The sequence below is a fragment of the Centropristis striata genome, chromosome 19 (genome assembly GCF_030273125.1).
Source record: "Centropristis striata isolate RG_2023a ecotype Rhode Island chromosome 19, C.striata_1.0, whole genome shotgun sequence".
Classification (NCBI taxonomy): Eukaryota; Metazoa; Chordata; class Actinopteri; order Perciformes; family Serranidae; genus Centropristis; species Centropristis striata.
The window spans coordinates 24,728,711-24,743,472 of record NC_081535.1 but is presented as its reverse complement, the minus strand read 5'-3'; the positions used below and the strand labels follow the sequence as shown (position 1 = coordinate 24,743,472).

The following is a 14,762-nucleotide window of genomic DNA, read 5'->3' as shown; positions in this document are numbered from 1 at the left end:
ACCTCTCTGGGTCAGGTTATCCGCTCACATGGCTTTTCTTATCACTGCTATGCAGATGACACATCGGTCTCTGACTGCCTCTCAGACATAGCCACTTGGATGAAGGCACATCACCTCCAGCTGAACCTTCAAAAACTGAACTGCTGGGGGAAGATGGCGGACTGCGGTACGGAGTAGACGTGTTTGTCGGGAGCTCCAACTTCACACAATTAATTCACCTAACCTTCATAGGATTTTGGCCTAAATTTATGCAGTCTTCTAATGAGTGGTAATATGGACAAGATGTCAAGAAAAGGCAAGGGGCTCAGACTTGAGAAAAAAATATTCGGAGAAGATTTTGTTACAGTTACACTGTTACACTACAGTTACACTGACACGGGGATCAGCGGGGAGGCTGATGCTATGGCGGCTAGCGCTATTGTTGCTAACGCTAGAGCCCCGACAACAAATGAAGACGTTTTGGCCGCTATACATAAGATGAAGGGCGCCGTGGACGAGCAGTTTGACGAGCTTAAAGAGTCCCTCTCCAGCCTGAATTCGGCTTTATCAGCGGTCAGCGAACGTGTGTCTTCAAACAAGGCTGCCGTGGAATCGCACGAGAAACGCCTGGACGACATGGAGAGGCGATACGAAAGCCTTGCAACCCAGTGTAAGCTGCATGAAGCTAAGCTGGACGACCTGGAGGCGCGCTCCCGCAGACAAAATATCCGCATTATTGGAATAAAAGAGAAAGCTGAAAACGGCAGGCCAACTGAGTTTGTCACCAAGTTGTTGCTAGAGCTGCTAGGAGAGGAGCATTTTGACCAGCCCGTGGATGTGGATCGGGCACACCGGATCGCGGCGCCAGCTAAAGATGGGAAACCGAGAGCTATCATCGCCAGGCTGCACCGTTTCCAGGTAAAGGAGCTAATATTGAGGCTTGCGAGAGAGAAGGCGCCGCTGCGGTACGACGGGTGTCCTGTGTTCATCTTTCCTGACCTAACGTCGGCGACCATGAAGAAACGGATGGCCTTTCAACACATCAGGGAGAAATGCAGAGCCCGGAAAATACGGTGCGGTTTCAGGCACCCGGCGAGGTTCATGGTAACGTCGAACGACAACACCGGCACGTTTGACACCCTGGCCGAGGCCGAAAGATTCCTGAGTCGGGTGAGGCAGGATTGGGACAGAGACATTAGATCCGGACCAGATGTGGACTGATTTTTGGGCATTGAGACACTTTTAACAATGGGAACTTGGTGAGGTTAAATGTGTTGCCATTTCATTATCATTCATCCGTGAGGTGGAGTCCTCCTTTGAATGGAGAGAGGTGAGCAGTTATACGCTAACGTGGGCCTTTTCCAGGCGCCAATGTTCAGCCCTGACTTCGTGTTTGGGGTATGGAGTCGCCGTTAGTGGGGCGTGTTTTCCCCCTGTAGTGTGTCCGTTTGTTTGGTTCAATGTTCTCTTTTTCTCAGCACATCTATCTTTTCCGTTCATTGCATATTTCTCTTTGCCATGGTCATGTTATGTTGTAGTTACAGCCTATGTCTGGCGAGTCAAGTAAGCACAGTGACATTAATATAGTTAGCTGGAATGTTAGGGGGATTAATACCCCACTCAAGAGAGGAAAAGTATACGCGCATTTACGTACACTCAAAGCTGAAATCTGCTTTCTTCAAGAAACTCATATTAAAAAAACGGCTGCAAAAGTGTTACGTCCCTCATGGGCATCTCATGTTTTCCAATCAAATTTCAGTACGAAAAGTAGAGGAGTAGCGATTCTTATTAAGAAACAGGTGCCAGTAACTTTGATTAATGCATATGGACCTAATTTTGATGATCCTGTTTTTTTTCAGAATCTCTTCAATAGTGTACCCAGTATGGCAAACACAAACATAATCTTGGGCGGAGACCTTAATTGTGTTTTGGATTCTGTTCTAGACAGGCAACATCCTCAAACGATTACATCTAAAAGCAGTATAACCCTCAATAATCTTATACAGTCTCATAATCTGGTGGATGTCTGGAGGCTTCTTAATCCCACCGGGAGAGATTTCTCCTATTTTTCAGCAGTTCATAAATCCTATTCAAGAATCGATTATTTCATATTGGATTCTAAGCTTCTGCCACAAATAGTTGACTGTACTTATCACAATATTCTCATATCAGACCATGCCCCAGTTTCTTTAAAGCTCAAATTAAATCCTAAACGAGGAGAATTTAATTGGCGCTTAAATAATACCCTACTGAAAGATAAGGAATTCTGCTCCTAACTTTCAAGCAAAACAGATTTATATTTGAACACTAACGACAATGGCGAAGTTGACGATTCCACGCTCTGGGAGGCCATGAAGGCTGTTCTCAGGGGCCACATCATTTCCTATGAAGCAGCAGAGAGAAGAAGATCTAAAGAAAAGTTAACCGAAATAGATAATCAACTGTCTGAACTAGAGGCACTCTTCAAGCAAAATAATAAACCTGAGGCATTAAGAAAAATTACTGCATTAAAATATGACTATAACTCTATACTGTCCAAAAATGTTTCACGCATGCTGACTCAAGTAAGACAAAGGTATTTTGAGTTTGGTGATAAACCCCAGAGATTACTCGCCCGCCAGTTAAGGCAAGCACAGGCTTCCAGGGCCATACACTCCATCAGGACAAATGATGGGACTGTCTTGACAGATCCTGGTAAAATTAATAAATGTTTCGCTAGTTTTTATGAAAGTATCTATCAGTCACAGGGTGAACCTGATCCCGCAGCAATGGAAAGTTTTTTTGGGAATTTGGGATTGCCTAGATTGTCGGGAGAATCCTCTTCCTCATTAGATGCAGATATCAATTTAAATGAGATAAAAAAAGTTATTTCCTCTTTCCCCAATAATAAGGCAGCGGGACCTGATGGTTTCAGTATTGGGTTTTTCAAGGTATTCAGTTCGAAATTATCTCCACTCGTGCTTCGCATGTTGAATCACTCAATGCTTAGCTCTAGATTGCCCCCGACTCTGTATAAGGCTAACATTTCACTCATCCCCAAACCTGGTCGTGACCCTAACCTGGTCTCCTCATATCGTCCTATTTCTCTACTGTCTATTGAAACCAAAATTCTTGGTAAAATCTTGGCTAACAGATTAAAAGAGCACAATTGTTCGATTATCCATCCTGACCAAACGGGTTTCATGCCTGGAAGACATATGTATTTTAACTTACGCCGCTTATTTCATGTTTTATTTACGGAACATGCAAAGGAGGCTGTAGTGATCTCTTTAGATGCGCAGCGTGCATTTGACCAGGTTGAATGGCCCTATATGCTGTTTACTTTGAAGAAATTTGGATTTGGACCTTCCTTTATTAAATGGATTGAGCTCATCTATTCACACCCCACTGCCTCTGTCATCACCAACCAAAATATTTCGCGCCCTTTTGCAATCAGACGGGGGACCCGACAGGGGTGTCCCCTTTCCCCTTTCTGGTTCTCTATAGTTATTGAACCACTAGCCGCCAGCATCAGAAAAAGCCGCTTAATATCCCCTATCGTCATGAATGAACAAGAACATCAAATTTCGCGATATGCGGATGATATTCTTTCATTCCTTTCTCGTCCTCAAACATCAATACCTCATCTCTTAACATTAATCAGTAACTTTGTTAAACTCTCAGGGTTTTCTGTGAATTGGGACAAAAGTGAGATTATGCCAATTTCTGAGGAAGTTGATATAACATATATCCAGTCTACTCCTACTTTTCCTATCTCGGCGTAACTGTAACAGGAGATTCGGAGGACCTCTTACCAAAGAATTGGCATAACAAGATAGAGCAACTTAAACAGGATATACATTTCTGGAAGACTCTTCCTATTTCTCTAGCGGGAAAAATGAATGCAATTAAGATGATTGTATTGCCACGTTTCCTACATCTCTTTCAATCTATTCCATGTTTTATCCCCCAGTCGTACTTTAAACAGTTGGATTCAATTATAATACCTTTTATCTGGAACTATAAAGCGGTTAGGATTTCAAAAAAACATCTGTGTAAATCTAAAAATACTGGAGGCTTTGCTCTTCTGAATTTCAAAATGTATTATTGGGCGGCTCATCTGTCTATACTTGCTTGGTGAAGTGGTCCCTCCTCTTCATCATATGGTTGCCCTGCGTGGCTATGTATGGAACGTCTACTCTGTCAAAAGACCTTCTTGCTAGCTCTGCTCAATAGCCCCACCAAAGTCAAGAAGCTATATTATAGTAACAGCTTTGTAATTAATGGCACTTTACGCACGTGGGAGCAGATAAAACTGCATATCAAGGCCCCAAGTATATATCTTGATACTCCCATTTGCGAAAATCATGCTTTTACTCCCGGCCTGAATGACATAGTTTTCTCTGCTTGGAAACATAGGGGCATTAGCAAGGTGAGTGATTTGTATATCGAAGGGAATTTTGCCTCATTTATGCAACTACAAGCCACTTATAATATTTCTGCCTCAAGTTTTTTCAGGTATTTGCAGATAAGAGATTTTGTGAAGAAAAATATGCCAAATTTTGAGGCTCTAAACAAACATGATACTCTTGAGGCAATGAATAAATTTGATCCGGCCACACGTGGGGCTGTTTCCCTTTTTTATCGAATCCTCCATGAGAGAGCTCAGCTGAGTACGGAGGTTTACAAAGAGGCATGGGCAGATGAGCTGAATATGGAGCTGAGTGATGAGAATTGGGATGAATGTCTACGTAATGTACATAAATGTTCAGTTAATGTGAGACACAATCTTATACAATTTAAAACTCTACACAGGCTCCACTACTCACAGGAGAAACTACATAAAATCTACCCTACTGTTTCACCCATGTGTAACCGATGTAAATCCACGATAAGTAACCTTGCACATTCCTTATGGTCTTGCAGTAAACTGCATTCTTATTGGAAAAACATTTTTAACTGTTTCTCTGAGGCCTTTGGAAAAAGCCTGGTGCCCAACCCGCTTGTTGCAGTTCTGGGAGCTACAAGTGTGCTATCCTCGGCCAATAAACATGAGAAGGAGGCTATTCAATTTGGGATGGTGATCGCGAAAAAACTAATTTTACGTGTGTGGAAAATGGATTTTGTGTCGACTTATGACTTATGGTTAGGGGAATTGGCCAACACTTTACACCTTGAGAGACTAAGGTTCTACAACGAGGATAGAGGAGGGGTATTTGATAAGACATGGGACCCTGTGTTGAGGTACCTTAAGGGGCAAGACCGATAAACGTAATGTTTCACTGTGCATAGATACATTTGAGTTTGTATACTTTTAATCATTCATTTTTTCATACAAGTGTTCCTTTTGTCATTTGCTTTATTGTCTAACTTTGACCATGGACTAACACCATAATTTTCGATGTGCTGTATGTTGTATGTTCTGTATGTTGTTTCTCTTTGCCACGTTTGCGTGCCTTTTTTGTCTCTCTGTCTTTTGAAAAATAATAAACATATTATAAAAATAAAAAAAACTGAACTGCTGGTCCTCCCTGCTAAACCTACAATACACCACAACATCAACATCAAAATTGACTCCCTGTGTCTTGCCTCCACCAAGGTGGTGCGAAACTTGATGATTGATGACCAACTCACCTTTTCCAGTCATGTCGCCTCAGTTACCCGGTCATGCCGCTTTGCACTTTACAACATCAGAAAAATCAGACCTCACCTAACTCAACATGCCACTCAACTCTTGACACAAGCTGTTGTCATCTCAAAACTTGACTACTGTAATGCCCTCCTGACAGGCCTGCCAGCCTGCACAATAAAACCACTTCAGATGATCCAGAACGCAGCGGCGCGCCTGGTCTACAACCAGCCAAAAAGGTCACATGTCACACCGCTGCTCATTGAGCTCCACTGGCTACCTGCTGCAGCCCGCATCAAATTCAATGCTGGCCTGCAAAGTTGTCTCCAGTACTGCTCCTACCTACTTGAACGCCCTGATTCAGACATATGCTACCTCGCGACCGTTGCGCTCTTCCAATAAACGGCGCCTGGCTCTGCTCCCTGTTGGTCCAAGGCAATCCAGACTCTTTGCATTTCTTGTTCCCCGCTGGTGGAACACACTACCAGTTCCAACCAGAGCAGGGGTGTCCCTCTCTACCTTTAAAAAACTCCTGACGACCCAGCTCTTCAGAGAGCATCTTCTCTCCTAGCACCACACGATAATTCTACTCCTCAAGGAATTGTCACTAGCACTTATTGATGCACTAATAGCTGTCTTATTGCACTATACCTTGATTGTTTGTTTTTATTCTTCCTGTAAGTTGCTTTGGATAAAAGCGTCTGCTAAATGACTAAATGTAAATATATTGTGTTCTTCATTAATTTTGTAACATCAGAAAAAGCAGCTCACCAGTACAGTATATACACACAGAGATGATAATTGTCAGGACTCAGATGAGAAATCAAGAGCAGATCCGAATAACTTGCAGTGATTTGCTTTTATTCAAAAACAGGACAGTCCAGAAGGCAAAAACAGAGTCCAGGTACAGGCAAGGTTCTTTAACAGGCAGGCAAAAACAGATAATACAAACGTGACAGGACGAGTGCTGCAAAAAACAGGCAGGATACAAAAATGAAAAAAAAAACCTTTCCAAAAATCACTCTAATACAAACTTGAACTAAACTTTAGTCTCACTCACGTGGAAGTCAGGCAACATGCGGTACACACTCACACAGGTGAACAGGTAAAATGGCGGGAAAAGAACAAAGGCAGGAAGTACCAAACAAAGACATTGGCGACAGTCACATAAATAAAACACATGGCAGTATAAACAAAAACAATGTTCATAACTGTCATACTTGACAGGAAGGGGGAGACAACACTAATTGTCCAAGTTGGAATCCTAATAATTCCTCACCTTGGCCTAGTCTTTGGCTGTTGTGTCGCTCCTGCTGTTGCCTGTGGGCTAACTTCTTCATCTGTAAATAGATAAACACATTAAAAGATTGGTATGTAGCTAACAAGGAGGATATGGGAAAACTCACTCAACCTCCCCTAAATTATAAATGTATAATACCAAATCACTTACAAAACCCTACAGTGTGTAGTAAATATTATGTACTGTAAAAAAAATAATAATAATAAAGAAAAAATAAAGAGGTCAGGCATGGAATTCCCTCATGTGGTCAAACCACACCTACCACAACCACACAATAAAAATGTCTGAAGCATCAGGGACAGTGATGGAAATATTGTTTAGTGAAACCAATAAATAAGGTAAAAGTTCCTCAGATAACTACAGCATACATTTCATATAATGTACAGGTGTGTTTATGCTCCAATCTCACTGTTTAAAAAATGGCAAAAACTGTCTCTGTACTTGTGTAAGATGCTGCAGAAGCATTTTTCAATCGCAAGGTTTAAGCAAAGACATTTTGCAAGTGAATCCTGTGGTTGTCGAGCCTGGCTAACACCAGACTAATCTCAAATGAGATCTAGTCTGGCAACCAGCCATTCATTTCTCCGTGAGGAGGTGTGGTTTACGATCCTCCGGAGCCGTTTATTTGGCGCTAAGAATGTCTATCAAAAGCGTCTGTAGGTAGCTCTTAGCCAATCGTATCAGTTATACCAGATGACGTATGTAGAGCGACAGAAATTGATGTTTGTTGTGTGTGTGTCTGTGAGAGAGTGTTGTTTGCTGCTTTGCTCCTCCAGTTCTCGCTTTCTGCAAGATTCTTTATTTTCACGCTTTATTCCCCCTCATGTCATTCAGCCACACACATCCACTGATTTTATGGGCAATAAACAAGCTGCGGCGGGTCTCTCGGCGGCTCCGCTGTCCCCCCGGCTCGTAGCTATTGAAACATTCTTTCTTTTCTTTCTTTTCTTTGCGGGGCTAATAGCCCTGCTCCCGTAACGCTGGTGATCTCGCTACGAGCCAGGGGACAGCGGAGCCGCCGAGACACCTTTTGCCTTTCACATGGAGGAGAATGGGTGCTTTTTTCTTCTCGTCGTCTCCGCCTGCCCAGTTATCCATGGCGTTGCTCTGTCTTTTTCAGGTGATCTCGCGTCGACCGCTGTCAGCTGTGTTTTGCAGCTTGCTGTAGCCTGCTGCTTACGGCCCTTCCGGCTTCTCCAACTGCTGCTTTTCCGTCTCGCTCTTCACCGATGCTCTCCGTCCATCCGTCAAACTCAACACGGACTGTGAGAGTCCACTTCTGACACCATGTTATGTTTGTTGCTCTGAATGAACACACTGGCATAGGTTACAAGCAGCTTTACTGACCAACTTCAGGTAGACATCTTGAACAGTGACGTCACACACGACTGCTTATATGGCAGTCATGTGCTGCTTATATGGCAGCATTATGGGTAATGCAGTTCACTCCCTACTATCAACACAAGAGCCCCCCCTCAAGCGACGGCTCCTGGCGTCCCAAAGTCAGAAGACTCCATGTTCTCGGGGATGGCTGGGCGTGGACCTCCAGATGGAGTGATGGATCGTGCGGGCTGATCAGGGTGATGAAGGTGGAAATCAGTGATGAGGTTCGGATCAAGAATGTGCCATGCTGGAACCCACAACCTCTCCTCCGGACCATAGCCCTCCCAGTCCACCAGGTATTGTAACCCTCTTCCACGGCAACGGGACCAAACCAGACGCCAGACAGTAAACGCAGGACAATCCATCGATGAGACGAGGAGGGGGAGGACGAGGGAGTGCTGGAGCCAATGGATTCTCATGAACCGGCTTTATCCTGGAGACATGGACGGTGGGATGGATCCTCATGGAGCAAGGGAGCTGGAGTCTTACTGCAGCCGGATTGATGATGCGCTGGATAGGGAAAGGTCCGACGAATCTGGGGGTCAGCTTCTTCGACTCAACCCACAGAGGCAGGTCCGGGGTGGAGAGTCAAACCCTTTGACCAACCTTGTAGTCTGGGGCCGTCCAACGCCGTCTGTTGGTTGCTTCTGAATGGTGCCTCCCTGAGCACAGAAGAGAGGATCGTGCCTGGACCCAGGTGCTGCGACAGAGGGCTTGGACAGATGGACAGGAGACTTCTCTTTCCAGGGCCAGAAAGAGAGGCGGCTGGTACCCATACGCACACTGGAATGGGGACAGGCCAGTGCCGGGGCTGGTAAGGCAATTATGGGCGTACTCTACCCACAGAAGTTGCTGGGACCAGGCTGAAGGGTTCTGCCACACCAGGCAGCGCAGAGCCGTTTCCATCTCTTGATTCATGCGTTCACTTTGTCCATTGGTCTGAGGGTGGTAACCAGAGAAGAGACTGGCTGTGGCCCCCACCAAGCTGCAGAACTCCCTCCAGAAGGCCGAGGTAAACTGGGGACCTCTGTTGGACACCACGTCAGCTGGGAGGCTATGCAGGCGGAACACATCTGTCAACATCATTTGGGCAGTCTCCTTGGCTGATGGCAAGTTGTGCCATCAAAAATGTGCCATCTTACTAAACTGAGGATGGCCATGGTGCCCTGGGAAGGAGGAAAAGGTGACAAAATCCAATGAGATGTGGGACTAAGGACAATGTGGAACTGGGAGGGGGTGAAGGAGTTCTGCAGGTGCCTGATGAGAGGCCTTGTGTTGGTTGCAGATGATACAGGGCTTAATAAAGTCATTGGTGTCCTTGGCCAAAGTGGGTGACTGCAGGGCGAGGAAGTCTCATGTGCGCTGGGAATCGGAATGGCAGGTGAGTTTGTTGGAGTGGGCCCACTGCAGAACCTCTGACCTTAAGGCCTCCGGAACGTAGAGGCGGTTAGGTGGACAGGCACTAGATCCAGCCTGCCCCCTTGTGGCCGCTATTACCTTTTTTATTTTTATGTTTTTATTTGAAAGGGACAATGCAGTTAACATAGATACAGGACATGCATCCGAAGTGCTGCATATAGAGATACAGCTAATTTTCAACTCCTGTCTCTAGTGGGGCTTTTACAACTACATACAAAATCACAATACTATAAAAATCCAATATACAACCACCCCATCTACAAAATAGAATAAAATTACAACAATACAATTACAATATACATTTAACCTGAGAAAAAATAGATACATAAAATAAAAAATAAACCCTATATAAATATAGCTGAGAGTTTAAGATCCTCATAAACCTATACAATAAGGAGAAAGAAAGAAAAGAGAGAAAAGGGGAAAAAACAATCTTACATACCAATCCAAGGTAACTACTCAAACAAATATATAAAATAATAATACAAAGGATAAAAAGAAAAACATTGCAACCCAATCCAAAATAACTACTTTGACTATAACATTTTAAGAATGGGTACAGTTCTGGTTTGCTTTAAGCCAACACTTAGTGTTTTTTGTGAATGTTTCAAGATTAGTCATTGATTTTATTTCAGTTGGTAATGTATTCCAGATTTTACAACCTTTAAGTGAGAGAGCTGACTGTCCAAAAGTGGTTCTACGGTGTTGAATTCTGCAGTTTCCCTCCACTGTGTTTCTTGTTACTCTGTTACTGTCCTGTCTTTGAATATATCTGTGAAGAGGTTCAGGTGCAAGGTTATTAATACATTTGAATACCAACTTAAGAAAACACAAGTGTACAAAACTGTCAAAACTCATAAGATTGTATTTTTTGCCACCGGATGGGTTTTTTATCCATTATTTTTAGTGCCTGGTTGTATAATGAGGAAATTTTCTTTACTGCAGAAGGTGACGCTTGAGCCCATACGGTCAAACAATATGAAATATGAGAAAAAATCATAGAATACATGAAGATCTGAGCTGCTTGAGTTGCAATATAATGCCTAATTAATCTGAAACAGTTAAGGTTACTCTTCACAGTTTTTGTGATTTTCTTAATATGTGCATCAAACTTGAGCTGGGGATCTAAAACTATTCCTAAGAATTTAAATTAATTGACCTCCTGAATTTCTTCATTCTTTATTATAACATGAAGACTTCCATGAGAGCTTGGTTTTCGTATCGAGAAACACATTGACACAGTCTTGTTTAAGTTCAGAATGAGATGATTGTGTTCCAACCACTGTTGGACTTCATTTAAGTGCTGTGTTAGGGTCTCTGCTGCCTTGCTAGGTGACTTAGCTGGAGCATAAATGACTGCGTCATCTGCATAAAGCTGGAAGCCGGCCTCAGGACAGGTTTTGGGTAAATCATTATTAAACAGACTAAAAAGTAATGGACCAAGAATTGATCCTTGGGGAATCCCCATTCTATTGTATAAAAAAGAAGAGTTTTCTTGATAGATTTTTTTCACACTGCTCTCTATTCTGGAGATAAGAATCAAACCAATCAACTGCTTCTTTGGAAATTTTGAAAGATTTTAACTTAGCCAGTAGTATGCTGTGGTTGACAGTGTCAAAGGCCTCAATGTTCCAGGTAAGAGTAATCACCAACCAAGAGGGAGGGAGAATGTTGGCCGGCTCCTTACCCGAATCCCATTCTTCTGGAACTGGCAAGAGAGGGCATTCGGCTTAGTGTTGCGAGACTCTGGTCAATAAGAGAGGGTGAAGAATAGGGTCCAGCAGGCTTGGCGAGAGTTCAGTCTTTTGGTTGTGCAAAGGTACTCCAAATTCTTGTGGTCAGTCCAGACCATAAATGGCACCTTAGCGCCCTCCAACCAGTGTCTCCACTCCTCCAAAGCCAACTTTACCACCAGCAGTTCTCTGTTGCCGATGTTGTAGTTCCTTTTGGCTGAGGACAAACGTTGGGAGAAAAAGGCACGGGGATGTACCTTCTGGTAGGGGGCAAACCGTTGTGAGAGCACCACCCCCACACCCACATCGGAAGCGTCCACGTTCACTGTGAACTGGCTGTCGGGATCCGGCAGCTGGAGAATGGGCGCTGAGGTGAACCTGAGTTTGAGGGTCTTGAAAGGCCTCGGCCGTGTGGTTCCAGCGGAACGGGACCTTAGAGCTGGTGAGAGCCGTAAGGGGATGGCAAAGGAGCTGTAGTTAAGAATGAAGCTGCAGTAGAATTTTTCAAAGCCCAGAAAGCATTGGAGCTGTTTACGGGAGTCAGGAATGGGCCAGGAGTTGACTGCAGAGACCTTCACCGGGTCCATCTGGAGACTGCCCCACGACTTACCCCAGGGAACAAGACTGTGGGTGTGTGGAACTCACACTTCTCCGCCTTCACAAACAGGGAGTTGGCTGATGGCTGATGTGCTCCTATCGGGATTTGGAGAAGATCAGCATGTCATCTACATAGACAAACACAAATTGGTTGAGCATGTCTTGGAGTACGTCATTGACCAGAGCTTGGAAGATGGCAGGAGCATTGGTGAGGCCGAAGGGCATTACGAGGTACTCATAATGTCCAGAAGGGGTGTTGAACGCCATCTTCCACTCGTCCCCCTCCCTGATGTGGACAAGGTGATAGGCGTTGCGAAGGTCGAACTTGGTGTAGATGGTGGCCCCCTGGAGCAGGTGGAAGAGACAAGGCCTTGGCTTTACTGATCACCTAACGGAGGCTGTGGCACTCAGGTGGTACCCTGGAGATGTCAGGTGGTGGACAGGAAGGGGATGGCTGGAGCGGAGAGGAGCCTTGCTTCAAGCAGGTGCGATGACAAGAGGTTCCCCACTCACAGATGACTCCTGCTCCCAGTCCATGTTAGGGTTGTGCCAACGAAGCCATGGATACCCCAGTATGAGTGGCTGACTAGGAGAGTTCAGGATATGAAACCAGCTCATAGTGGTTTCCTGACAGCAGCATAGGTACCTGGGCGGTCTGTTGTGTGACGGTCCCCAGGACGTGGCCATCAAGAGCTCGCGCAGAAAGTGGGTCAGACAATGGGACCAACTTAAGCCCTAACTGCTGCATCAGCCTCTTGTCCATGATACTGGCGTAAGCCCCAGAGTCAATTAATATGGCCAGGTTCCAGGGACCATCAGGGAGGATCAGGCAGACTTGAAGTTGTGGCCGGAGAGGAGATGAAGTGTTAGTAGGGCTCACCAGTATCTCCTCGATTACTGGCGAGTCTTTTACTGGACAGGAAAGTCTGTAATGTCCAGCCCTCCCGCAGTACATGCAGAGGTTTCCCTGTCTGCGTCATTCGCGTTCCTCAGGCGTGAGGGAAGCACGACCCAACTGCATAGGCTCGGAATCTGCCGGTGGCCCCTCAGTGGAGTGACTGACCCCCCCATTGGTCTGGAAAGACGACCAACGTTGAGGAGGCCCCTGGCATCTCCTCATCAATGTGCCTGGAAGTACAGCTCAATCTGGATAGCCAACTCGATGATCCTGTCCATCGTAGGCGGAACTGTGTGGGAGACCAATCCGTCTTTAATATAATCTGCTAGTCCATGGAGAAAGGCGTCTACCAGAGTAGACGCCTCAGAGTTCAATTTGCTCTGGCGAGCCTTTGTGCGGAAATCAATCGAATATTCCGCCACTGTGCGGTCTCCCTGCTGTCGTTTGTCTGCTAAGCTGATGCCGCTACCATCTGTTCATTAGCCTCTGCTGCCTGATGTAGCTGAGGCCTCTGTGTCATATTTTTAATTTAAGTCTTTCTGAACATAAGATTCCGAGAATATGGAAGTTTAAGAAAAGTTTAAGAAAAGTTGGTCAGTGAACAACTCAAATACTTTTTAGATGACCATAGTCTCCTCTCACAATATCAGTCAGGTTTTCGTAAATGGAACACTACAATAACTGCTCCTGTTAAAGTAGTAAATTACACCAGAGGCACTAGACGGCCAAAAATATTGTGGAGGTCTTTATATAGACTTGTCAAAGGCATTTTAACAAATACAATTTTGTATGTAATCATTTAACTCCGTCTACTGCCCTCCCTGAGTGAACAAACCTGAATGTCCTTTTGTAAAAGGTGATAAATGACCTTTAATACAGGTCCTTGGGCCCTAACCCGAGGTGGCATTGTCGGTACAAACAAAGATGTTCTGATTCCTAACTTAGTAATAACCCTTGTGTTGCCATAGTAATCTTAATTCAAAAACGAGGTAATAATACATTTAACTATTTAAGCACCAGATTAATCCCCATTTGGTGCACTTGTGAGTATCTGAGAGAGCAGGACAATGGTAGGACTGAGTTAAGAAATATCAGTTTGTGTGTTTATGGTAATAAAGAAACATGCCATCCAGTGCAACAGTGTGGGTCATTCATGTTTTTAACAAAAATGCAGCTCTAGAACACAGAGGAAGAAGATATATCAAACTGTAGTGCGTAGTTTTTTTCACCAAATAATTTCTGTGTACATTTTCAAAATTGACAAGAGAAAAGCTTGATGGAAGCACCAAAATCGATTCGATTAAACTTTAAACTAGAGGGGGTTTTTTGTATTAAAAAAAATTGTAAGGGTTTACACATGCCTCAAATCTCACCTCCACTTATGTAGGTCTCACGGTTCAAAAGTGTGTTAAGTTGGCTAACAAAATGATTAATAATAATCATAAATTACCATATTAATATTTAGTAATGCTTGAAGGCATTTGAAATTCTTTTCATAGAAGAGGTTAACATCACTTAACGGCATTAAATGGACAGCATGTGTATTCCAAAAATAATTTAATCATAAATAGCAAATTAAAGCAAAACAAAAAACATCATGTCTAATCTAAGCAGACTATTTACTGTGTGTGTGTGTGTGTGTGTGTGTGTGTGTGTGTGTGTGTGTGTGTGTGTGTGTGTGTTTGTGTGTGTGTTTAGGATGGCTGTAAGACAAGATAGCCACCCATGTTGGGTCAGAATAGCCACATGGCTTCTGACAAAGTCATAAAGCCATAAACAAAGATGGTGGGGAGGGGGAATGTCTTCCATCTCGGAGGTGTACATCTGTGTGAGAAGCCAATTTAG

The 14,762-nt window shown here is 44.1% G+C and overlaps 1 protein-coding gene across 1 annotated transcript in view; it reads right to left on the bottom strand.

Moving 5' to 3' along the window:
• The window catches only part of LOC131993006 (LIM homeobox transcription factor 1-beta-like), a 58,871-nt gene that overhangs the window by 3,142 nt on the left and 40,967 nt on the right, over positions 1-14,762 (bottom strand). Inside the window, exon 6 of the mRNA XM_059358733.1 lies at positions 6,867-6,927. Coding sequence (XP_059214716.1) covers positions 6,867-6,927 — 61 coding nt within the window. The remainder of the gene's footprint in view (positions 1-6,866; positions 6,928-14,762) is intronic.